At 51.9% G+C, this 25759-nt stretch overlaps 2 protein-coding genes across 2 annotated transcripts; one reads left to right on the top strand and one right to left on the bottom strand.

The window, feature by feature from the left end:
- Nucleotides 1-123: 123 nt before the first annotated feature.
- Nucleotides 124-17567, bottom strand: GALT (galactose-1-phosphate uridylyltransferase). Its single transcript, XM_032212836.1, has 11 exons — nt 17457-17567; nt 16415-16584; nt 16011-16086; nt 12755-12803; nt 11343-11472; nt 10247-10303; nt 4650-4772; nt 4430-4562; nt 3321-3404; nt 1672-1826; nt 124-581 (listed from the first exon to the last, which is right to left on the bottom strand). The coding sequence occupies exons 1-11, from the start codon at nt 17485-17487 to the stop codon at nt 516-518; spliced, it is 1074 nt and encodes a 357-aa protein (XP_032068727.1). The 5' UTR covers nt 17488-17567; the 3' UTR covers nt 124-515.
- A 159-nt stretch (nt 17568-17726) lies between these two features.
- SIGMAR1 (sigma non-opioid intracellular receptor 1) lies at nt 17727-25522 on the top strand. Its single transcript, XM_032212837.1, has 4 exons — nt 17727-17959; nt 18240-18440; nt 22104-22196; nt 22290-25522. The coding sequence occupies exons 1-4, from the start codon at nt 17791-17793 to the stop codon at nt 22514-22516; spliced, it is 690 nt and encodes a 229-aa protein (XP_032068728.1). The 5' UTR covers nt 17727-17790; the 3' UTR covers nt 22517-25522.
- The last annotated feature ends 237 nt before the right edge of the window (nt 25523-25759 follow it).

The raw sequence follows: 25759 nt of genomic DNA on the forward strand, positions 1-25759 counted from the left end.
ACCGTTCTTCCTATGTTCTGTCCTCCAGTCCCCTAATCATCTCTGTTGCTCTTCTCTGCTCCCTCTTTCTAGCATAATTTGGGGAGAGTTAAAATAAAATAAAATAAAATAAACACCGCAGCCTCACCGCGAAATATCCTGATTTAATAGTGCCAGAGCCTGGGCAGAGCAGGAAAGAAACACAGCCGCCCATCACGAGGAGCAGTACAGATGTGGTGCTGGGCAAGTGCCCTCACAGCCCCCTTCTCTGAGGAAGGGTCTCGCCTCTTGTGGGCACTCAGGGCACGGAGCCTCCGGGTCCGCAGAGGGCTTTGGAGAAGGGGAGACGTCCTGGCTTAACCAGTTGCCAGCATCACCGTCTTAATGGAGCCGGGCAGCCAGAGTGGCATCCTGCCCGAGGTCAGGCAGTTCCTGTCAAGGACAGGCCCCTCTTCCTCTGCCTCTGGGGTGGTTCTCCTCCAGGCTCTCTTCGGATTCTCCCTCTGCCTCAGGCACCAACAGAGCCACCGTCTGCCCTAGGGGGCCTCCTTGGCCTCCAGCTTGTAATGGTGCTCAGGGAGCTTCCTCAGACGTTCTGCGGCCTGTGGGGAGAAAAAGCAGCATGGAGGGAGAAGGAGGAAAGGGGTGAAGGCAGGGGCCTTCCTCTTTCTTTTCCAGGCTGCAGGGGGCTTTAGTGAATGCTCCCCTCTCCCCAAAAAGAAACAAAACTCAAGGACTTCTCCTGTCCTTCCTGGCTCCTTCAGTATCTCCACAGTTTATTATAGGAGGTCTCCAAACTTGGCAACTTTAAGACTTGGGGACTTCAAGTCCCAGAATCCCTGGCTGAGGGATTCTGGGAGTTGAAGTCCACAAGTCTTAAGGCTGAGGGATTCTGGGAGTTGAAGTCCACAAGTCTTAAGGCTGAGGGATTCTGGGAGTCCACGTCTTAATTGTTTTGAAGGCCCCTCGTTTATCACAACCCTTTCCCTTAGAGCTCTGCGACTGCTTAGCAACTTTACTGTCCGAAAAGCAGCGTTTGGCCACTAACTGTGAAGACTCCCCTCCCAAAGGCCACACAACGCCCCCGAGTAGGGTCCCCCTCCCTCTTTCAACAACCCTCAGCCTTTCCCTGCCGATCCCCACGGATCAGTTCAGCCACTCAGTGCTGGAATTTTAAACTTGGAAGCTCCTTGGTGCTCTCTGGGATTGTTTTCTGGCAGACCTTTCATTACCCAACCAGCATGGATGATGTTGCCTAGTTTGGTCATGAAACGTCTGCAACAAAACAAGCAATCCCAGAGAGCACCAAGGACTTCACAATCCTCCTGTTCTCCCCCCCCCCCACTCCCCCTTCTCCTCCTCTTCTTCCTCTCCCTTCTAGCACTGATGAGGTTACCTAGTTGGGTGATGAAACGTCCACAAGAAAACCACCAAGCTCAGAGAGCACCAAGGACCCCTCAGTCCTCGTCCTCTTCCTCCCTCCTCCTTTTCCTCCTCTTCCTCCTCTCCACAAACTACACCCCTTCTAGCACTGATGAGGTTAGCTGGTTGGGCCATGAAAGGTCTACAAGAAACCCACCAAGCTCGGAGAGCCCCCAGGGACCCTCGTTCCCACCCTGGGCTGCAAATACCCCGTTTCACTTTGAAGCTCTTTCCAAGGAGAGTTGCAGACCATCCCCTGCAGCCCCTCACCTGCTCCGGGGTCAGGTCCCTCTGCGCCTGAGCCAGCATCTCGTAGCCCACCATGAATTTACGGACGGTGGCGGAGCGCAGCAGAGGAGGGTAGTAGTGGGCGTGGAGCTGCCAGTGCCTGCAGTCGGCCTCCAGGTACGGCCCCGTGGGGGCCCCTGTGGGGGGGAAGAGGAGGCGGCAGAGAGAGAGAGAGAGAGAGAGAGCAGGAAGCCAGGCTTTAGCCCAAGGGAGGGAGGCCGGGTGCCGGCTGTCCCAGGATTTGCTCCCTGGGGGGGCAGAGAGGAAGGAGGCGGCCAGGACGGAGAGAGAAGCCATAAAACCGACACCTGTGAGCTGCCCCTTTACAACCCGTGGACTTCGACTCCCAGAATTCCCCGGGGAGTTGAAGCCCACAAGTCTTAAGGCTGAGGGATTCGGGGAGTTGAAGTTCCCAAGTCTTAAAGCTAATAAGGTTGGGGAGTCCACATGCAGAGGTGCTTCACACCCTCCTTTTCAATCTATGGCTCTCAGCCGGGGGGGGGGGGGGAATGTGGCTGGCGGTTTGCAAAAGTTGCCTGCTATAAACTCCGTTGGCCAAGGACTCCCTGCTGGTGGGGCCCAGGAGAAGCTCCGGCCCTTTGGAACATCTGGCCACCATAGGGGAGACCCCTGCCGTCTTCTTGGGCATCAGGAAGGGCTCTAGGACTTGGTTATGCTTGGCTGGCATGGGCCCCACGGAAGATGTAGGGCTGGAGGTGGCTGGTAGAGAAGGCGCCACTGCTGCTCCCCCCCCCCACCCCCCAAAACAGGCTTTGAGCCTCTTCTTCATCCTTTGAAACTTCTTTAGTCTGTTCATAATTGATAATTGCTTTTTATTTGGGGAGGTTTTATTATGTTGTAAGCCGCCCACTGTTGCTTTGAGATGTGAGATAAGACACATAGCCAAGGGAGGGAGGGAGGAGATGGGAATGAAGGGAGGGAGTGAGAAAGAAAGGGAGGAAGGAAGGAGGGAGAGAGGGAAGAAAGAAGGAGGAAGGGAAATCAGAGGCAGGGAGGGAGGGAGAGAGAGAAGGGAGGAAAACAGAGGCAGGGTGGGAAGGAGGGAGGGAGGGAAGGAAGGAAAACAGAGGCAGGGAGAGAGAAAGAAAGGGAGGAAGGAAGGAGGGAAAGAGGGAGGAAAGAAGGAACAAAGGAAGGAGGGAAATCAGAGGTAGGGAGGGAGGAAGAGAGGAAGGGAGAGAAAGAAGGTAGGAAAACAGAGGCAGGGTGGGAAGGAGGGAGGGAGGGAAGGAAGGAAAACAGAGGCAGGGAGGGAGAAAGAAAGAAAGAAAGGGAGGAAGGAAGGAAGGAGGGAGGAAGAGAGGGAGGAAAGAAGGAACAAAGGAGGGAGGGAGGAAGAGAGGAAGGGAGGGAAGGAAGGAAAACAGAGGCAGGGTGGGAGAAAGGAAGGAAGGGGGAGAGAGGGAGGGAAGAGAGGGAGAGAGGGAGGGAAGAAAGAAAAGAAAGAATGAGAAAGAGAGAAAGAACGAGAAAGAAAGAGAAAGAAAGGAAGGAAGGAAGGAAGGAAGGAAGGAAGGAAAGGCCTCCCAATCCCGAGAAGGTATCTCCCAAGACCGCTGCTTCCTGCCTGCCCCATGCCCAAGCCCTCTTGCCCTCTCCCCGAAGCTCACCATGCCAACCCATGGAGTAAGGGAAGGAAACCTGGAAGAGGTTGTCGTATCGGGCGAGGAGCCTCTTCATGATGGAGGCCAGGCCTGCAAAAAAGGAGGCTCAGAGGAGTCAGCACCCTCCAAGCCACCCCACAGCCCAACCCCCCTGCCAACAGCTGGGCTGGAGCCCCCACCCAAAGCAGCCCCATTTGCACATCTCTGAAGGGAGTGGGGGTTTGCAGCCAAGAGGAGGAGGAGGAGGAGGACACGACTCCTTGATGGCCTCTGAATTTGGAACTTTGCTTTCATGACCCAACTAGGTAACATCATCATAAGAGCCAAGGTGGCGCAGTGGTTAAAATGCAGCACTGCAGGCTACTGCTAGATCAGCAGGTCAGCGGTTCAAATCCCACCGGCTCAGGGTTGACTCAGCCTTCCATCCTTCCGAGGTGGGTAAAATGAGGACCCAGATTGTTGGGGGCAATATGCTGACTCTCTGTAAACCGCTTAGAGAGGGCTGAAAGCTCTATGAAGCGGTATATAAGTCTACTGCTATTGCTATTGCTATTGCTATCAGTGCTCGGAGGGAATGTGGAGAAGAGGAGGAGGAGGATTGTGGGGCTCTTGGGGCTCCCTTGGTTGTTTTCTTGCAGACATTTCATTACCCAACGTGGTAACATCATCAGTGCTAGAAGGGAAGGCTATCTGTTTGTAGCCGCTTTCTCTCTCTGTGTTGGTGGGGGTGTTGTTGTTGCAAGAAAACCACCAAGCTCAGAGAGCACTAAGGGCCCCACTGTCCTCCTCCTCCTCCTCCTCCTCTCATTAAACAGCTGCAAGAAAATAGCCAACCTCAGAGAGAACCAAAGACCACACTGTCCCTCTCCTCCTCCTCCTCCTCCTCCTCCATCTCCTCCTCCTCCTCTCATTAAAGAAAACAGCCAACCTCAGAGAGCACCAAGAACCCCACCCCTCCTCCTCCTCCACCACTACCATCTCTTCCTCCTCCTCCTCCTCCTCTCATTAAACCTCTGCAAGAAAACCGCAGAGCTCAGGCAGCATCGAAGGACCCCAGAGATCCCTCCCGAGCCCACCGCCCGAGGCCCCCCTCTCCCCACCGTCCACTCGCTTACTGTCTCTCTCGCCCTCCCGCAGCTCCTCCAGCCGGCAGACGTGTCTCCGAGGGAGCAGGAGGGTCTGGAAGGGCCACACGGCCCAGTAGGGCACCACCACCAGCCAGTCCGCATTTTCCACCACAACCCGTTCCTGCAAAGGAGCTCCGGATCAGCCGCGGAGCCGGCATCCCCCAGTGGAGCCCGGCCCCCTCTTCCCTAACGGGCCAGGGGTCCCCACCTTCCGCTCGGCCTCCAGCCGGGCATAGTCCAGCAGCATGGGGGCAGAATTGTCCTGGTAGTACTTCCACTGGGACTTGTCCTCCAGCGAGGCTTCGTTGGGCAGGAAGTTACTAGCCCAGATCTGCAAAGAACGGAGAGTCAGCGGGAGGACTACCGTATTTTTCGGACTACAAGACGCACCGATGTCTAAGACACACCAAGATTTCAAACAGATAAGTAAGAAAAAAACGGTCTTGTCCTCCCTGGCCCCCAGGAACACTCTGCAGGCTTCAGCAGGGCTGGGGGGAGGCAAAAACACCTCCGTTTTTGCAAAATATGGGCAGAAAATGGGCCATTTTGAGAAAATTGGCATTTTTGCCTTCTACCAGCCCCACTGAAGCCTGCAGAGTCTCCTGGGATCTGGGGGAAGGCAAAAATGCCTCCGTTTTTGAAAAAAATGCACTGTTTTTTTTTTTTTGCAAAAATGGGATGTTGGGGGGGGGGAGCTTCAGGATGCCAAAAATGGCTGTGTATAAGACGCATCAATATTTCCACTCTCTTGGGGGGGGAGGTGCATCTTATACTCCGAAAAATACGGTAGGTATGTCTAATGAAGAGAAGGACCAGGGGAGACAGGATAGCAGCCTTCCAATATTTGAAGGGCTCCTACAAAAAAGAGGGGGTGAAGCTATTCTCCAAAGCACCTGAAGGCCGGAGAAGCCACGGATAGAAACTAATCAAGGAGAGAAGCAACCTAGAACCAAGGAGAAATGTCCTGACAGTGAGAACAATTAACCAGTGGGACTACTTGCCACCAGAACCTGTGGGTGCTTCATCCCTGGAGGTTTTTAAAAAGAGCAGACAGCCACTTGTCTGAAATGGTATAAGGTCTCCTGTACGAGCAGAGGTTAGAATGGTTGGACTAGAAGACCTCCAAAGTCCCTTCCAAATCTTTTATTCTGTTGCTCTAATTTCTGCTGACTGCTGGTTGACAGCAGTTTGAATCTCACCAGGCTCAAGGTTGACCCAGCCTTCCCTCCTTCCAAGCCCTCAATAGAATGAGGACCCAGATGGTTGGGGGAAGAGGCTGACTCTGTAAACCACTTAGAGAGGGGTTGTAAAGCACTGGGAAGTGGTATACAAGTCTAAGGACTATTTTCCTTCCCTCCCTCCCTCCCTCCCTCCCTCCCTCCCTTCCTTCCCTTCCTTCCTTCTTTCCTTCCTTCCTTCCCTTCCTTCCTTCCTTCCTTGATTACAATTTTCAAGATCCATTACTGGCAGTGATGGCTGGCGATGGAGAAGATTGGGGAAGTTGGATCCACAGTGCAGGGATTACAATGCAATATTGCAGACTGACTCTGCCCATAGCCAAGAGTTCGATCCTGACTGACTGAAGGTTGACCCAGCCTTCCATCCTTCCGAGGTCAATAGAATGAGGACCCAGATGGTTGGGGGAAGAGGCTGACTCTGTAAACCGCTTAGAGAGGGGTTGTAAAGCATTGTGAAGTGGTATACAAGTCTAAGGACTATTTTCCTTCCTTCCTTCCATCCCTCCCTCCCTCCCTTCCCTTCCTTCCTTCCTTCCTTCCTTCCCTTCCTTCCTTCCTTCCTTCCTTCCTTGATTACAATTTTCAAGATCCATTACTGGCAGTGATGGCGGGAGATGGAGAAGATTGGGGAAGTTGGATCCACAGTGCAGGGATTACAATGCAATATTGCAGACTGACTCTGCCCATAGCCAAGAATTCGATCCTGACTGACTGAAGGTTGACCCAGTCTTCCATCCTTCTGAGGTCAGTAAATGAATAAATGGTAAAATGAGGACCCAGATTGTTGGGGGCAAGAGGCTGACTCTGTAAACCGCTTAGAGAGGGCTGTGAAGCACTGTGAAGCGGTATGTAAGTCTAACTGCTATTGCTATGAACCAATGGAACAGATGTTGTCTCCAGAGGTTGTGGGTTCTCCACCACTGGACATTTTTAAGAAGAGACTGGACAGCCATTTGTCGGAGATGTATAAGGTCGATCTAAGGTCTCCTGCTTGAGCAGGGGTTGGACTAGAAGACCTCCAAGGCCCCTTCCAGCTCTATTCTGAAGGAATGATATACAGTTACATCCAGTCCCAGGACTCTAGGTTCTACAATTTCCGAACGCCCAGCCACGTGCAACAGCCTAGAGACTAGAGAGCTTCATGCTTGTGCCTTGCAGCTGAGAGCAGCCCATTTGCAAGCGCACACTGCCACCCTGTGGCTCTGGAACAGCCACAGCTACAAAGCTCTCCGTCAGGCCTGGCAAGTGGGGTCTGCGACAACTCGCCACAGCCAATCCCCCACCGACAAGGGGCTGTGCACAACTGGCCTCAGGACAAGCCCCCATTGCAATCTCGCTGCGGGGCAAGAGTTACGCTAATCTCAAAGAAAGGGTGGAACAGAATAACCGTCAAATTATCATCGTCAAACATTGTCAATCTGTCAAACCGTTCCCTAAGGCTGCGTTACTATTAGTCTTCTCATCATTCCTATCCCCCATCTCCTCCCACTTGTGACTGCAGGACTGTAACTTTGTCGCTTGTATCCTTACGATTTATATTCTTTCCTAATTGCTTATTTGTACCCTGCGACTAACATCAAGTGTTGATTCTTGACGAATGTATCTCGTCTTTTTATGCACACTGAGAGCAGATGCACCAAAGGGGAATTCCTTGTGTGGCCAATGAAGAATTCTATTCCATTCCATTCCAATTCTATTCTCTATCCTATCCTATCCTATTTTCTGTTCTATTCTCTATTATATTATATTATAATTCTGTTCTATTATAATTCTATTCTATTCCATATTTTTAATTCATATACTATTCTCTATCCTATTCTATTCCATCCTATTTTCTGTTCTGTTCTATTCTCTATTATATTCTGTTCTTAATTTTAAAACGGGGTAAAATTCATTTAATAAATGTCTCGCTTGGCAACGGGAAATATTGGGCCCGTTTGCGGTCTTAAGACAAGGACTAACTGTAAACCAAAAACGGTTTTTGTCTAAGGCAGGGGTGGTTAACCTTTTTATACCTACCACCCAGTTTTGTATCTCTGTTAGTAGTAAAGTTTTCTAAGCGCCCACCGGTTCCACAGTCATGGTGATTTATAAAGTAGGGAAGTAACTTTACTTTATAACATTTATAAAGCAGAGCCACAGCAAACCCCTTCTGCCCACCGTGAAAGCTGGAATGCCCACTAGTGGGCGGTAGGGAGCAGGTTGACTCCCACTGCTCTAAGGGAAAACTTCCTTACACGGATATTCCATTTCTCCCTTTGGAAAAGAGCAGCCCCCCCCCCCCACCCTTGGAAACGAATCCTTGCCCCCACCCTCCCTTTTCGGCAAGAGATCCCACCGCTACCCCCACCTCCAACTGCCCTCACCTGTCAGGCTTCAAAAATGAAGAAGAAAAGAACCCCCTTTGAAGTGCCTTGATCAAAGGCCTCCCCCAGACAAGCATCTCAATCAAAAGCGCAAAGGTATTATGGAATTGAACAAAACCCTCTGAATAATCCCAAGAATAATTTATGCCCTGCCCTTCCACTTCTGGATTGTTTAGCTTCAAACTTCGGCAAACCAGAAAGGCTGGAATGAATGTCAAGAGTTTGTTGCAGCAATCACATCCAGAAAGCACACACCGGTAACTGATTGAGCAGGATTCATTAACTTCTCCTTGGAAAGTATGCAGTGGGGGACCCCAAGGCTCTGTTTTAGGCCCAGGACTCTTCAACATCTTCATCAATGATTGGATGAGGGAATAAATGGGGAACTCATCACATTTGCAGATGGCACCAAGCTGGCAGGAATAGCCAACACTCCAGAAGACTTAAGGCTTAAGATACAGAAGGATCTTGACAAACTTGAACACTGGGCACTATCTAATAAAATGAAATTCAATGGTAGAAAAAGTAAGGTTCTACATTTAGGCAAGAAAAACGAAATTCACAGGTACAGTATAGGTGGTGCCTTGCTCAATAGTCCTAACTGTGAAAAGGGATCTTGGAGTCCAAGTGGAGAACCATTGAAATAGGAGTCAGCCGTGTGCAGCAGCTGCCAAAAAGGCCAACACAGTTCTAGGCTGCATCAACAGAGGGAGAGAATCAAGGTCAAGTGAAGTGTTAATACCACTTTATAATGCCTTGGGAAGGCCACACTTGGAATACAGCATTCAGTTTTGGTCACCACGATGTAGAAAAGATGTGGAGACTCTAGAAAGAGTGCAGAGAAGAGCAACAAAGAGGATTAGGGGACTGGAGACTAAAACATAGGAAGAACGGTTGCAGGAATTGGGTATGTCTAGTTTAATGGAAAGAAGGACCAGGGGAGACAGGATAGCATCTTCCAACATCTCAGGGGCTGCTCCAAAGAAGAGGGAGTGAAAGCTATTCTCCAAAGCTGCAACACTGGAATTTTTTAAGAAGATGTTGGATAACTATTTGTCTGAAATGTTATAGGGTTTCCTGCCAAAGCAGGGGGTTGGACTAGAAGACCTCCAAGGTCCCTTCCAACTCTGTTATTCTATTCTATTCTATCTAATATAACACATGAGTTCCCCCCCCCACCCCCCAAAAAAGAGGGTGAAAATCTGGGTGCGTCTTGTACACCGAACGTAGCCCCACCCACCCCCACCTGAGGCCAAAACCGCAATGCATGGAGGCAGCGGTGGTCTGTGGCAATCCCTGCAGCCTGGAGCAGCTGATTGGAGGGGTATTCCGGCAGTATTCCGATCCACCCGCCAATCAGCTGTGCTGAATCAGGCTGCAATAAGTGCTGAAGCTGACCTGGCTGGTCAGAGCTTTCCGCAGCCGTCACGTTCAGACAGCACCCTCAAGTAAGCAGGATTCAGAATAATCATAATATACAATACAATGCCAAAAGCAGGTTTTCCAAGGTAGCAGTAAATACAAGCAAAACACAAGCAGTTTCACTTTCAGTTCTCTGCTGAGCTGGGATCCTTCCTGTCTCCTTGTTGCTCCCACAGCAAATTTCAAATAGCCCTCATTGGCTGACTTAGTTGCTATGCCTATTCATTGGCTGATCTTGTTACCATGTGTCAGCTGAGCACCATGGATGCTGTTAGGCAGAGGCAGAATTTTTTTTCTTCTTATTTTCCTCCCCAAAAACTAAGGTGCGTCTTATACTCCGGAGCATCTTATACTCTGAAAAATACGGTATATACAATACCAAGAGTGGTTCTTCCAACATGGTACAAGCAAAACAAAAGCAGTTTCACTTCTAGTGGCAGGCAAATAGTTTACAGCTCTGCACAGACTCAGAGCTACAGAGCTAAGCCACGCCCAGGCTCCAAAGTGTTTCAGCTCCCATTGGCTGACCTTGTTACGAAGCCCGATCCCAGTTCATAAATATATCTATTCTGACAATGATTTTTAAAAATAAAAAATAAACAAACACCATCGTCAAATGTCCAGGTAAGTTTTTAAAAAAAAGATTTGGTAGTGGGCTGCGACACAGGGGATGGGGACCCCTGTTCAAGAGCCTGGAAATGCCCTTCAAAAAACATCTTCTGATGATCGGACCTTGGGCGACAGCTCTGTTGCAAAATTCAGGGGGGGAATCTCCTTACCTGACAATGAGGGTGGGAATTCGAACAACCCATCATGGCTCCCTTGTTCTCAAAGATCTGGAAACCAAAATAAACAAGGTAAAGGTTTCCCTTGCACATATGTGCTAGTCGTTCCCAACTCCAGGGGGCGGTGCTCATCTCCATTTCAAAGTCGAAGAGCCAGCTCTGTCCGAAGACGTCTCCGTGGTCATGTGGCTGGCATGATTAAATGCCGAAGGCGCACGGAACGCTGTTACCTTCCCACCAAAGGTGGTTCCTATTTTTCTCCTTGCATTTTTGTGTGCTTTCGAACTGCTAGGTTGGCAGAAGCTGGGACAAGTCACGGGAGCTCACACGGCGCTAGGAATTCGAACCACCGAACTGCCGACCTTTCTGATCGACAAGCTCAGCATCTTAGCCACTGAACATCCCTTTTAAACAAGGAGACAGAACAACAAACAAAACAACAGGATCGTTTGGTTTACATCAGAGGTTTCCAACCTTGGCCACCCTAAGACTTGTGGACTTCGACACCCAGTGTCAGGCCTGCAAGCCATCTTTTCTTTTGGATCTTTGGCCTGCCACATTTCCTATTAGTCTCCTATGCATTTTCTATGAAATGGGAGGGGGGGTTGTACGGAGTTAGATGATATGCAGCCATAACAACATTCTTTCCAGAAAGCCAAGGTCATTATCCTTTGTCTTTGCACCGGACTGGAACTGGATGGGTGGAAGCTGCCAGCATGGCAGTGGGAGATTGGACCATGGGATGGGCTGGTGGGCGTGAGGACAAGATCTTGAACTTTCAACTAGTGGGGAAAACCGGGAAGCCTTCAGATTCGGGTTTTCCCAGATGTGCCAACGTGGCTCTCTTCATCAATTGGAACTTTGAGGAATCCTTTGCCTCGGACTCCGATTTACTTTTGGATGCTATTTGGAACCCTGACACTCAGAATTCCTCAGGCAATGTTACGATGTGAGGACTTCGACTCCCAGAATTCCCCAGTCAGACAGCAAGTTGCTAAGGTTGAAAAACACTTGGACCACACTGGTGTAGGATTTAAACTGGGCACTGCAGAGGAAAGGCTGGGCCACCATCCCTGGCAGAGATACTCACCTGCACCCAGGTGTAAGAGGCACCCAACTCGACCGCTATCTCCACCCACTTGTCAATCACCCGGCGGATCTCAGCAAGAGACATGAGGGGCAGAGTCAGGTCAGTCCAAGGATGGAAGCACATGACTTTGCTGGAGAGAAGAGTGGGAGGAAGGGAGGGACAAAATGAGGCAACAACAGAAAGTACCATCCCTGAATTCCATCTACGCAGGTGACCCTTATCTTAAAGGAGAGAAAGGGGGAAGCAGAAAAGGAGCAATAATCCATCCCCAGCCTATTTGGTTCTGAGGGGTCCCTGGTGCTCTCTCAGCTTGGGGGTTTTCTTGCAGACGTTTCATGACCCAACTAGGTCACATCATCAGTGCTAGAAGGGAGGGAGGTATGAGGAGGAGGGGGAGAAGGGGGAGGAGAAGGGGGAGGAGGATCTAGCTATCTACCTACCTACCTACCTACCTGCCTATGGTGGCGCAGTGGTTAAAATGCAGCATTGCAGAAATAACTCACTGCTCACTCCAGCAGTTCAATCTTGACCGGTTCAAGGTTGACTCAGCCTTCCGTCCTTCCATGGTCAGTAAAATGAGGACCCAGATTGTTGGGGGCCTCTTAGAGAGGGCTATAGAGTACTGTGAAGAGGTATATATAAGTCTAAGTGCTATTGCTATCTATCTATCTATCCCTCCCTCCCTCCCTCCGTCTATCGCAATAGCACCTAGACTTATATACTGCCTCACAGAACTTTCCAGCCCTCTCTAAGCGGTTTACAGAGTCAGCCTCTTGCCCCAAACAATTTTACTGACCTCGGAAGGATGGAAGTCTGAGTCAAGATTGAACCTGGTGGGATTCGAACTGCCAAATTGCAGGAATCCAGCAGTCAGCAGAAGTAACCTGAAGTCCTGCACTCTAACCACTGCACCACCAGGTAGGTAGGTAGGTAGATAGGTAGGTGGGTGGGTGGGTGGGTGGGAGGGAGGGAGGGAAGGAAGGAAGGAAGGAAGGAAGGAAGGAAGGAAGGAAGGAAGGAAGGAAGGAAGGAAAAATAGGGAGGGAAGGAAAAATGCAAGGAGGGAGGAAGGAATAACAATAGCAGACTTAAGATACCACTTCACAGTGCTTTCCAGCCCTCTTTGAGTGGTTTATAGAGTCAGCAAATCACCCCCAACAATTTGGGTCCTCATTTTACGGACCTCAGAAGGATGAAAGGCTGAGTCGACTTTGAGCCTGGTGAGATTCAAACTGGCGAACTGCAGTCAGCTGGCAGTCAGCAGAAGTCGCCTGCATTACTGTACTCTAACCACTGTGCCACCATGGCTTATAGTTCATAACATCATAAAATGGAAATAACAGCTGAAAGCAATTCCCCTTCCGGGGTTAATGAGACTTAGCTCAGGGCAACAAAGAGCAGGCTAGACTTACCACACGCCTCGCGCTGATGCTGAACGCAACAAGGGATGTTCGTCGGGCTCTGCAGGAGAAGAATGTCCGTCAATAAGAAAAAGGAGGTATAATTAAGAGAAAACGGGAGGCAGGTATCCACGGACCAACTAGCGAACGCAAAAGAAATAAACACTCTCAGGATATTTGAACTCCCCAAAAGTACAACTTTATTGGATACACCATCTCAGAACTGCAGAAGCAAAACCAGCTCTGGGGTTTCCCGCCCAAATATTCGCTTAATGAAACAATAGATTCCCTTTCTCCCCACCCCTGGGTGATCCCATTGTCCGACGAAGAGACGCCCTCTTGCTATGGGAACAGTCCATCTCTTTCTCCAGCACCTGCAGCTGTGACCTTGATGGTTTCCGGACTCTCAGGCTCTCCACACACACATTCTCAGCATTCAGTTTCCCTCTTCCCTCCTCCCGCTTGGGTGACAAGTTGAAGAGCGATGGAAGCTCAGAATAAGCAATTCAATCTTGACCGCAGGATGGCGAGTCCCGTCAAACTGATTCAGTCTGGCAGGGTCCATGAGGAAGGCCTCCTCTCCTGTGGCTCCTCCTTCTGAACATCTTCCTCCCTCTGCTTCCATGTGAGTTTGGTCCCAACCCTCCTACCTTTTCATAAGGGCCTTAAAGACCTGATTGGTTGGCTCCCCAACAGGGGAACAGCACAGTGGAGGGGATTTTATCGAGTAAAGATGGATCCCACCTCTCCCCCATCTCCCATTCCACCCCAGCCCTCCCCGGGTGTCCTCAGATTTTAATGATTGGGTTTTAATTTATTCATGTTTTAATGCGGTGTTTCTCAGCCTGTGCAATAACTTCAACTCCCCAAATTCCCCAGCCACACCCCTTAAAGCTGCAGAGGTTGAGAAACACTGTTGCAATGTATATATGTATAGATACATTTGTCAGCCTGCAGCATCTTTTCTTTTGGGTCCTTGGGCTGCCACACTTTCTATTATTCTGCTATGCATTTCCTATGGTGGGAAAATGGGAGGGAGGGATTGTACAGAGTTAGATGATATGCAGCCATAACAACATTCTTTCTAGAAAGCCAAGGTCATTATCCTTTGTCTCTGCATCTCTGCACCTGATCGGAACTGGATGGGTGGAAGATGCCAGCATGGCAGTGGAAGATTGGACCATGGGATGGGATTGTGGTGTGTGTGTGTGTGTGTGTGTGTGTGTGTGTGTAAGATCTTGAACTTTCAACTGGGTGGGAAAACCAGGAAGCTTTCACATTCGGGATTTCCCAGATGTGCCAACGTGGCTCTCTTAATAAATTGGAACGTTGAGGAATCCTTTGCCTTGGACTCTGATTTAATTTTGGATGCTATTTGAAACCCTGACAACATTTTTATGACTGCAAGCCACCCAGAGTTACCCAGAGTAAGATAAGATGGGCAGGCAATATTTATTTATTTGTTTCTTTGAAAACGCCCAAATAAATAAATACATGGCAAATGTTTGAAGGGGATTCGCCTTAAATCCCACCCTTAGGTGTCTCACAAGGAAGTCCCCAATTAGAGACTGGCTGCTCTGATGTACATTTCAGACAATGGAAGAAACAAATAAGCTACGGTGAGTTCTCAACTAACAGCCATTCATTTACTGACCCTTCAAAGTTGTAACAAGTGAAAAAAGTGACTTATAGGATGAACAAATGCATTTCACAGTTTTTTGTTCGGTCCCATTTAAACTAACATCTGAAGGACAGGGAGAGATACACCCCCCTGGCACCACCAAGCCAACATTCTTGGCTTAGTGTCTATGGAGATCCTCAGTCATCCAAGGTCATGGTTATCCCAAAGGTGCTTTTTCAAGAGGCAATTGGACTTTCTTATTTTTCTCTGCAGACGTTTCACTTCTCATCCAAGAAGCTTCTTCAGCTCTGACTGGATGGTTGGAAGGATTTATATTCCTTGCAGACAGCTGGTCATTTGCATCCTTTTTGAAGAGCCGTTGAGGCCCCTTGGAGGCTTATCTGTATCCTCAGGGCCACCTGAGTGGTGCAGACGGCCTTTCAGATCTTCCAAGGAGCTATTCTGACCTGGCCTTCCCAGAAGCAAGAAGCAAGACTCCCCACAAAGGAAAAAAAAACCCTCTTTATTTACACATTGGGAATTAACTGCATTCACCAACAGAAAGTCCGGGCAAGAGTCCTGGTAAGAAGTCAGCTGAAGCGATAGTCCTTATCAGCACGTTAGGATAAAGGCAAGATTGTGAGATCCCAGGCTGCAAATTAAGTCAGTTCAAACAGAGAAATAGACAAACCTCAGTTCTGGCAAGGCAGCCTTTGTGACATGAAACACGATGAGCAAAATCTTCAGAAATACGAACTGTTGTCCCTTACAACCACCACTCCACTTTCCTCCTATTTATTCCCCAGCCAGGGAGGGGCCATTCAGCGCCCACGTTTGATTTGCTTCCCAAGTCGACTCCTCGTCCTCCGTTGTTCACCTCTCCTGACTGCTCTGCGCATATGTGCATCTGGCACAGACCCCAGCTGTTCTTCCTCCTCACTCAACTCAGCCTCCAAAGGCAGCTGCCTCTCTGGTGCCTGGGGAATGTCGGACGGCCCTGGCTCCATCTCTGTCTCTGATGCTGAGCATCCACCAGAGGCTTCTCCAGGCTCCAGACTTGGCCCACGTTCTTCCCCAACCTCCTCCTCATCCGAGTCTTGATGCCAGCTCTGCTGGCAGCTGACAAGCCACAACAGGAGCCACACCTATTAGCACCACTCAAGTGACCCAATTGTGGTCGTAAGTCAAGGCACCCAGAGAGCAGCCCTGTGTTTCAGCAACCTCTCCCTGGGACCCAACAGGCCAGCCTGGAGCCAAAAAGAGACGGAGGTGGATTTCAGCACCATGGAAAGCAACCGGCCATCGCCCTGATGAAGGGAAGGTGAGCTCTGGCCATCCTCCTGCCTAGACCACTGCAATGAGCTCTACGTGGGGCTACCCTTGAGGAGTGTCCAGAGGTCTCACAAAGTGACCACCCTGAGGACAGAGACAAACCTCCAGGTGGCCTCAAGGACCCTCTCAGACGGTTGCAAATGACCAGCTGTCTGCAAGGAATATAAAATCCTTCCCTTCCCCACCATCCAGTCAGAGCTGAAGGAGCTTCTCGGTCTTCAAAGAAAAAAACAATAAAATCCAGTTGTCTTATGAAGAACAGAACAGACTTGGGGCATTCTTGGCTTAGCAAAAGACGAAAGGACCTCTTCTTACCAGGCTCCGGAGCATCTGGTTGCAATGCAGGGAAATCATTGTCAAAGACGAATGTGCTCTCATAGTGAGGATTTACCTGCATGAGACAAAGAGTGAGGGATTACAAAGATATTAGTTATATATGAACTGTTGGGGGGGGGGTCCAAGATTTTTCCTCCTTTTTGGATAAGACCAAGGTCCCACAGGGGGTCCTCGGCATAAACCTTCCATTTGGAGACTGCTACTTACAATAGCACTGAAAAAACCACCGGTTTTCACCCAATCCCCACAGCATCTCTGCGTTCGTGTGACCAGAATTCAGATGCTGGGCAACGGACTCATGTTAATCACGGTTTTCATTTATGTCCCGGAGTCACGTGATCCCCTTATGCTTCTTTCTGCCCTCTGTTCCCCAGGCTGCCTACCTTGCTGTTTGCCCGCGTGGCCCCAGGACACAAAGGGTTGGCCGGGTCATGGCGAGGGGGCTCCTCCTCGGGGGGCTTCTCCACCTGCCCTTGCCAGGGGCGCCGCATGCGGTGGGCAGAGACCAGCACCCAGTCCTCACGAAGAGGGTTGTAGCGCAGGTGTTGGTGCTCTGGGGAAGAGACCCGGGTGGTGAGGCTGGAAGGGGTCCCACCAGGTGATCAAGGGCCCTGCCGGGAAATGCTGCTCTCCAGCAACAGCCCCCCCCCCCATCCCCAGCAACAGGCCCCGCCCACCCAGAATAACCCTGCATCCAGTAAGGCCCCACCCTCTGGGCTAGCCCCTCCTCTCCATTAATAGGCCCCGCCCCACCAGGATAGCCCCTCCTCCCAAGCAAAAGATCCACCCATCCAGAATAACCTTGCCCCTCCTGTCCAACAATAAGCCCCGCCCTTCAGGATAGCCCTGCACCCAATAAGACCCCACGCCTCCAGGCTAGCCCCGCCTCTCCAGCAATAGGCCCCGCCCCTACAGGATATCCCCTCCTCCTAAGCAACAGGCCCAGCCCATCCAAAATAACCCTGCACCCAGAAACTCCCCGCCTCTCCTGGGCAGTTCCGCCTCTTCACTAACGGGCCATGCCCCTCCATGGTAGCTCCTCCCCCCCAGGCCAGAATAACCTTGCCCCTCCTCCCCAGCAATAAGCCCCTCCCCTCCAGGATAGCTCCTCCTCCTAAGCAACGCCACGCCCCCTCTTCTGAAGAACCAGATCCACTCGCTCCACCCACCCCACCCAAAAGCCCCGCCACTCTCGGACGGGCTCCGCCCCTTTTGCCAAGAAAGCCCGCCTCTCCCCCTATCCAAGACTGCGGCGCCTCCTTAGCAGGAGACCACGCCCCCTTCCTCCGTCTCCTCCCCCTGCTGCTCCTCCCCCGATCAATAGGCTCCTCTTTCATGGGAAGCCCCGCCCGCGCCTGCGCAGTTTAGAAAGACCCCCCCTTCCCCCGCGGGAGGGGGGAGGGGGGCTGTGGGCAGCGCTGGTACCGCTGGGCTGGAACTTGGCAGCCGCCTCCATGCCTTCCGCCTGCCACGATCACCTTGAGGGAGGAAGAGCCACGTCTCCTCCGGCTAGCGCGCGATTGGCGGGCTGCGATGACGCCACCAGCGCGTGGAGAGGGGGCGGAGCCGACCCGCCGCTGGCGCCGCGCTCATTGGCTCGGTCGGGGGACGTCGGGGTGGGCGGGGCGAGGGCGGCGATTGGCCAGGGCTGCCCAGCGCGCGCGGCGTGACCTTGTCCGGCCCCTCCCTCGGCCTCACTTTTTGCGTCCCCTCAGCGGCGGCGGCGGCGGCGGTTTCGGGCGAGAAGAGCGGCGGGAAAATGCGGTGGCTCCCCGGGCCGAGCTCGGGCTGGGCCGGTCGGGGCCTGCGGGTGGCGGCGGCGGTGGTGGCGGCGGCGCTGCTGTTCCAGGCGCTGCGCGGATGGGTCTCCTCGCGGCGCTACGAGTTCGAGCCTGAGGAGATCGCGCTCCTGGCCAAGCACCACGCCGGTCAGTGCGGGACTCCAGCGCCCATGGTGCTCCGGCGGAGGGCTGGGGAGGCGGCGGTGCGGGTGGATCCCATCCCCCGTGGGTGGGGTGGGGGGGTGGGGGGAGCGCCGGTGTCCATGGTGCTCAGCGAAGGAGCCGTGAAAAGGGGGGGGGGTGGTGCGGGCGGACTCCGAAGCCCATGGTGCTCCGCGAAGGGCCCTGGGGACGCGATGCGGTCGGACTCCCTCCTCCTCCCCCCCCGCTCAAGCGCCGCTCCTTCTCCCCCTCCCCCCCCTGGCAGGCCTGGACCACGAGCTGGCCTTCGCCAGGATCATCGTGGAGCTGCGGCGGAGGCATCCGGGCCACATTCTGCCCGACGAGGACCTGCGCTGGGTGTTCGTCAACGCCGGCGGCTGGATGGGCTCCATGTGCCTCCTGCACGCCTCCCTCTCGGAGTACGTGCTGCTCTTCGGCTCCGCCGTCGACACCAGCGGACACTCCGGTGAGGAGCGCCCACCCCCGCTTCCTCCTCCTCCTCCTCCCTCCCTCCCGCCCACCCGAGACGCCCCGAGCCTCCGCGTTTCCCCCCACCCCCCCGAGTAGTATAAGACGCCCCCAGGCTTTGAAGAGGCAAATTTAAAAAAAAAAAAAAAAGGATTTTGCACTCTGCAAACCCCCCCAAAATGGCACGAATAGCCTTTAGGGGGCTTGCAGAGTCCTCCTGGGTCCAAACCGAGCAAAAAAACGACCCGTTTTTCACGAAAACGGGCTCGTTGTCCAAAAAAAACGGCCATGCGTAGCCTTTGGGAGGCCTATTGTAGAGTCCTCCTGGGGGAGCAAAATTGAGCAAAAAAACGGCCCGTTTTTCCCTCCTTTCTGCCCTCCCCAGGAGCTCCGAAGAAGGCCGCCTACGGGGTCTGCAGGGCCCTTTTGGTGAAAGGGGGGGGCGAGACTTTGGGAGGCAAAAAAAATGCTGTATTCAGTGTATAAGACACACCCAGATTTTCAGCCTCTTTTTCGAGGGAAAAAGATGCGTCTTATACTCTGAAAAATACGGTATTTAGCATCATGGTACGGCATGCCAGTTTGACAGCCGCGAATAGAAAGACACAACAGAGGGTTGGTGAGGCCAGCACAAAACATGCCCTCTGACACCCCTAGATGAGATCGCATGGGCTCGCTGCCTTAGGAGGGGGAGGAAAACCCTCAGAGACGACTTCTTTACCCTCCCACCGTGGGGAAGGAGATGTAGAAGCATAGCCAGCCAGGCAAACAGGCTGAAGAAGAGGCTCCATCCGTGGGCTGTCGGACTCCTGAATGCGAAATAACGTCATAACTACGTAGTACGATGGACTTGCAGGGCCAACGCAACATGTAACATGTTCACACGGGTTTAATGGGACTGGGTGTTTGTTAACATGATTTATTGGGTTAGGGATTTTCTGTCTTCACTGTCATGATGATGATGATGATTTATTTGTCAGTGCACAGCACACATACAATGAGATTGGTTGAGCTCCCTCAGTGCACACACAGGCCCCCAACACAATACACAGTGAAGACAAAATCCCTAACCCAATAAATCATATTAACACACACGCAGTCCTATTGTGTGAACATGTTACACATTACACCGGCCCTGCAAGTCCATCGTCCTGTGAGTTGTATTGCGTTGGGAGGGATGCACTGAGGGAGCTCAACCAATCTCATTGTACATATGTTGTGCACTGACAAATAAATATTGCACTTTTTGGAGTATAAGATGCACCTTTTTACTCCAAAAAAGAGGGTGAAATCTGGGTGCGTCTTATACTCCGCATGTAGCCGCCTAGGTCGTCTGGAAAAGGGGCAGGTGAAGCCGGCGCTACAGAGATTGTGATGGCTGGAAAGGAGAGGTGTTTCCCTTTCGGGGCTCCCGCTCGGCTCCCAGGAGGGCTCTGGCGGTGGCAGCGGCGCCTCACATTGCTGGGGAGTGAAGTCATTGTGGCCATTGTCTCCCCTGAGCTGCCCGCCGAATCTCTGAGGCACCTTTCACTTGCAGGAGGAGGAGGAGGAGGGCGAGGGCGGAGTATACCAAAGACTTTGAGTAAGTGGGAAAGAAAGCCGAGCTTGGAACCTGCCAAAAACTGCCGCCCGAAAAAGTTCGCCTTTCTTTCCCAGTTCCTCAAAGGCTTTGGTTTAAGGAGGCGCTGCTGTATCTCTTTGCTGCATGGCAGATCGTGTGTGTGTCTGTCTGTCTGTCTGGGATCAGTCATGCAGCAATGAGATACGGCAGCTGGGCGCAATAGCAGTAAGCAGATCCGGAGAGATTGTGGGATTGAGGAAGGGAAGAGAGGAAGAATCTCTCCAGGAAGACTTTGGTTCTTGGGATTGCTGAGTTGCCACCCAAAACGCTGGCATTGCGATCTCTGCGGTACCCGCTTGACCTGCCCCTTCTCGGGCGGTTCCGGGCGGCAGAGATCGCGGTAATAGCATTTTCGGGTGGCAGGGATCTCAGGAGCCGAAGCCTTTGAATCAAGCTTGATTGTACCCCATTCCAGGTTTTTAACTTTCCAATCTAGCATTCTGATAAAAACCTTCCTAGAGAGATTGTTCCCCTTCCCTTCCTCCCCCCCTGCCCTCCCTCCTCCGGGCTCTCCGGATTTCCTTATGGCTATTGTGCCCAGCTACCGTATCTCTTTGCTGCACGACCGATCCGACACAGACACGCACACGTGATCGGTCGTGCAGCAAAGAGATACGGTAGCTGGGCACAATAGCCATAAGGAAATCCAGAGAGCCCGGGGGGGGGGGGGAGGAAAGGAAGGGATCCAATCTCCTCTGCACGAAGACTTTCCTCAGGACCCTCCACTTTCTCTCTGGAAAATTGCTATTTGCATCGTCGGGATTTGGGCTAATGGAAGAAGCACGGGATGAAAAGGGAACTTCGGAATACAGGAGCGCCCTGCAGCTGCCGCATTCCAGAGTTTCCTTTCCATCCCGCACTTCTTTCACTGGCCAAAATCCCAACGTTGCCAATAGCTTTTTCCCGAGAGAAAGTGGAGATCGAGGGTCCTGAGGAAAGTCTTTGTGCAGAGGAGATTGGACCTCTTCCCTTGCTCCAACCCCCCCACCCCAATCTCTCTGGATCTGTCATGCAGTGCTTATTGCTACTGGTGCTATTGAGCCCAGCTACCGTATCTCTTTGCTGACAGATCCAGGCAGATTTTGGGGGGGGGGGGGTGACGACGAGGCAGCCTCGTTTCTTTTATGCCAGTCCAAGGGGAGGGGGAAAAACAACAAAGCGCGGAGACAGCTGTTTAGTCCTGCCCTGCCGTGGGAGAGGTAGAGAAAAGTGGATTTCAGATAGATAAAAGCCTTTTTTTGCCCTCCCCAGGAGCACTTTGCCGGCCTCCCAAACTTTTTGCATGCCCCATTTTTCACAAAAAAACGGAGCATCCAGATGGTTTGGGATGCCTGCAGAGTGCTCCTGGGAGCTGGGGAGGGCAAAAACTTTTTTTTTTTATTTACCTTGTCAAAATCTTGGTGCGTCTTATACTCTGGTATACTGCGAAAAATACGGTAATTCAGTTCTGTGCATTTCGTTTTTGTTGCCTAAATGTAGAACCTTCCTCTTTTCACCATTGGATTTCAGTTTGTTAGATAGGGCCCAATGTTCAAGTTTGTCAAGATCCTTCTGTATCTTAAGCCTGTCTTCTGGAGTGTTGGCTATTCCTGCCAGCTTGGTGCCCTCTGCACATTTGATGAGTTCCCCATTTATTCCCTCATCCAAATCATTGATGAAGATGTTGAAGAATCCTGGGCCTAAAACAGAGCCTTGGAGTCCCCCACTGCATGCTTCCCTCCATGAAGATGCAGTTTCATTGAGGACTACACGTTGAGTGCGGTTGGTCAGCCAGTTACGAATCCATCTGGTGGTGATGCTGTCCAACCCACATTCTTCTACTTTATCTAGTAGGAGGTTATGGTTGACTTTGTCAGGTTGCTGTTGTATTTTGCATTGCAGTGTTTTTCAACCGTGCTAACTTTTAAGATGTGCCAACCTTTCCTCTGAATTCCACACTTCTTAAAAGTTCACAAGGTTGAGATACAGAAACTGTTAGGAACTATTCTTGGGCACTTGAAACTGGGACTAGCATCTGGATGTTCTTTCTCCCCACGGCAGGTCGCTATTGGGTGGACATTTATGACACCCTCATCTCAGGCACCTTTTGGAAATGGAGAGAGGGAACGACTAAACGCGAGATTTATTACCCAGGTGAGTTTGAGATTCCTCGCCTGGAGGCCTGCGTGACAACGGGAAATCCCAAGGTGGGGGGGGGTCTAATTGCTGCCTGTACGCCTCCCGCAGGAGACACCACTATCCACCTTTCCGGAGAGGGCACCTCCGTGCAGTGGAGCGCCGGCACGTGGATGGTTGAATATGGCCGAGGCTTCATCCCCTCCACCCTGGCCTTCGCCCTGGCTGACACGATCTTCAGCACTCAGGACTTCCTCACCCTCTTCTACACCCTCCAGGCTTATGCCAAGGCCCTGCTCTTGGAGGCTAACACATACTTCAGCAGCACCAGTCAGTGAGTCTCGGCCCCCACCCACTCCCCACTCCCAGCCGATGAGAAGCTCGCCCCCTTCCCCACCCTCCCATCTCGTGTGCTGGCGAACCTGGTGCAGCTCCCGGGCCTGCCCTTCTTGGCCACACGCGGTTGGGTGCATCGCCCGCGTGTCAGGAAGCAGAGGTGGGTCCACGCCCTTCTCAGTTGCCCATCCACGAACACCTGGATGTCCTGCTGTAAAGAGGTATCCATAACTGCCCCCTGGGTGACAATTCGGTCTCTCTTGGAGCATTGTGGAGCCACGCAGGGGAAAAAGTCCCAGGTGTTTTATGGCAGGAGTGGCGCCCATGTGCAGCGGCATCGGTGCACAGTTGACCCAAACAATGCCATTTGCATGATGGCATTTGCCAGGCCCCTTTGGAAAGAGACGTTGCATCCTCTTTGCATGCTTTGAGTCGAGGTGCCTCCTATAGTGGCACCAACGCCCCTTGGTCCTTCTCAGCTTGGTTCCAAGTGGCCCTTTTGATCCCCACAAATTTTGATAGGCAGCTGAGAAACAACAGCCGAATTGTGTGGATGGAGCCCTTCAGAGTGTACATTTCCACTGCTGTTTAAGGCAGACCAGCACTTCCTGGCACTTCCTCTTCCTTCCTTCCTTCCTCCCCATTTCAATTTCTCAGGTGGAAAACGGGTAATTTGGCTGAGCAATATCTGCCTTCGCTGGTTGGGAAGCACCCCTGCAGACCTTGGGGGGTTTTCTGGCTGGGCTTCTGGAAAGTTCTTTCCGGCAGACTCGCATTGTTCTCTGCCTGGGATCTCTGCGGGTGGATCTTCCACAGCTCTCTAGAAGATCCACAGTAGTTTGGAATTCCGGTTGCGTCTTCCTTGGGTCTCTCGTGATCCTTTTTCTCTCACGACAAATCAGCCAACTGCATGGACAGTTGGTTCATCCTTCCTTCCATGCTTGCAGCTCCCCTATTCCAGCTAATTTCCTCTAATCCTTTCAAAGGAGACTGGGAGGGGGGAGGTATTTCCCTGTTCCTGTCCTACTCTCCTACTCCCACCCTAGAGAGAGAACAACTCACTATGGGTTGGTGACTCTTGTCCACGCGTACCTCATCCGTTTAAGAGTAGATCTATTTGGAGCTAAATCTAGCCGAGTCAGCTCCCCTTGTGGGATTTGCACGTTTATCGTCCCCTTCTCTTCTCCGTCCGTGGCCCAGTGAAGCCCCTCGTTCCCACAGAGCTCGTGGTTTTGAAGAGATGCTATTATAATTAAGCAGTAGTAGGAATATTAGCATTGTAGCTGCCTTTCGTGGCCGGTTCTTCCTGGAGCGCCAATAACCAAAAATGTCTTTTGCAGCCCTCCTTTTCTTCCCCCCCCCCAAAAAAAACCCCTCCAGATTGTAGACATTCTCAAGATCTCATCCAGTTTGGTCCTGTCATAATGCAGAACCGCCATCCGTCACCCAAACTATGCGCCTTATTCTCTTGAGCTATGCACGTGTGTGTGTGTGTATGTGTATACCTCCTGTCGTTGATGTTATCTGGCTGAGAACCAGTAGTTGTTCATGGGAGTTGAAGGGATCCCTGGGAGAACGGGGATCCAGTGAGACTGAACCTGCTTGACTCAAAAAGGGATCTTGTAGAGTTGCAGAAGTGGCCAAACCCTGAATGTTGAGTTTGGGGCCTTGAAATTCAAGCAATGGGACCAAACCCAGGGTGGTTGATTCTCTAGAACAGGGGTCCCGGTGGACTTCCAACTCTCATGCTGGCTGGGGAATCCTGCAGTTGAAGTCCCACCCGTCTTAAAAGTTGCCACGTTTGAAGACCTCTGCTCTAGAACGAAGCGATGCCCGTCTTCTCCCCTCAGAATAGCCCGAAATTGCAACAATCAAAAAGGGGGTGTCATTACTCAACAATGAAGCTCCCCTCCTTCGTACTAACCCGGTATTATTAACCGGAAGACCCTGTTTCTGTAGCATGGGAATTAGGCTTAGGGTATTGGGGCCTGTCCTGGGCTTCTGCCTGGTTCCAGAATTCCCGAGAGAGAGAGAGAGATTCTCATCCTGAACGCTTCCGTCTCCTGGAAAAGTCTCCTCCCTCAGAACGGCCTTTGAGGTGGCTGGATGGTCAAAACCTGGATCCATTTTGGCTCCGGTCTGGATCCTGGGTTCTTCCAGAGTTTCATTTTGCCTGGGTGAAAGAGCCGGATGGAAAGGGAGGCTCCTCTCTTCTTGTGTTTCTCCTATGGAAATCCTTCCCTCCCCTTTTCATCCTTTTCCCCTGAAAGGTGAGCGGGGGGTTGTTGGTAGAAAGTGCCAGTAGGTGGCAGTAATGCCTTGTCCTGGCCATCCCCAGTGTAGTTGGGGAGAGGGCCTTCGATGCCCCCCCCTCGCAACGGCCATGGGGAGCCTGTCGAACTATTGCTCCACTGACACCCCCCCCCCCAAGGGCTGCTGCATGCAGGGTTAGGGTTAGGGTTAGGTCCAGTAGCCAGATTTGGTGGGCTGCATTGGTTGCCACGTTGCCTCTGCCCATGAGGGGGCCCCAACCCCTCCCTCCCGTAGGGGCCTCCTTACCAATTCCCGCTTTTTTATTTTATTTTGATCGGTCTTAAGCGCACATCCCCCCCCCCTCCCTTTCCTCCCACCCTGAGCCCTCCTCCTTCGTCCAGGTCAGCTCAGAGGCAGTGACGCATTGCAGAAAGTTTGCCTGGCACCGAGGCCTCCCCCCCCCCCCCCCCCGGTCCGTGCCTCTCCTTCCTCCAGCTGCTCTCTCTGAAGCCGTCCTCCTCCAGGGAGGCTGGCAGCTAGCTGGCCTGGGCAGCCCAGAATTTGCAGTCCGTGGGAGCCACCAGTCAACTATATAATAAGCATGTCTCCAGTTTCTGTTTTCTCAGTGACTGCAAGCGTTATCTTGTCTGGTGTTCACAAACAAGTGTTTGAGAATCCATGTGGGTGTGTGATTGTTATATTTTGACTTTAAAAAGAAAAAAATCCCCAATACAATGGACTGTGATTAAACCTGTCGCTTTGCGTGTCTCTGTTCTTCTTTGTCGCTGAGCATGGTTGCAAAAATAGACTTTTGCGAACGACACCCTTGTCCGCATCGGTTCTGTCTGAATTCCCTGCAGGGCTGGGCAGGCAGAGAGATATTCCCTGTGCACAGGTGGCCCTTGACTTGTTTTAGTGACCATTCAAAGTGACGACGACACTAAAAATAATGACTTATGGCTGCTCTTCACACGACCGTTGCACCATCCACA

This window comes from Thamnophis elegans, chromosome 3 (assembly GCF_009769535.1).
Source record: "Thamnophis elegans isolate rThaEle1 chromosome 3, rThaEle1.pri, whole genome shotgun sequence".
Lineage (NCBI taxonomy): Eukaryota > Metazoa > Chordata > Lepidosauria > Squamata > Colubridae > Thamnophis > Thamnophis elegans.

What these genes read in the sequence shown, in the direction of transcription:
- GALT (XM_032212836.1), bottom strand. Translation starts at nt 17,487, where the DNA reads ATGGAGGCGGCTGCCAAGTTCCAGCCCAGCG. An exon ending in GCATCAGCGCGAGGCGTGTG is followed by an intron (nt 11,473 to 12,754) that starts GTAAGTCTAGCC and finishes TCTTCTCTCCAG; the next exon opens with CAAAGTCATGTGCTTCCATC. An exon ending in GGGACCTGACCCCGGAGCAG is followed by an intron (nt 582 to 1,671) that starts GTGAGGGGCTGC and finishes TTCTCCCCACAG; the next exon opens with GCCGCAGAACGTCTGAGGAA.
- SIGMAR1 (XM_032212837.1), top strand. Translation starts at nt 17,791, where the DNA reads ATGCGGTGGCTCCCCGGGCCGAGCTCGGGCTGGGCCGGTCGGGGCCTG. An exon ending in CCTGGCCAAGCACCACGCCG is followed by an intron (nt 17,960 to 18,239) that starts GTCAGTGCGGGA and finishes CCCCCCTGGCAG; the next exon opens with GCCTGGACCACGAGCTGGCC. An exon ending in ACGCGAGATTTATTACCCAG is followed by an intron (nt 22,197 to 22,289) that starts GTGAGTTTGAGA and finishes CGCCTCCCGCAG; the next exon opens with GAGACACCACTATCCACCTT.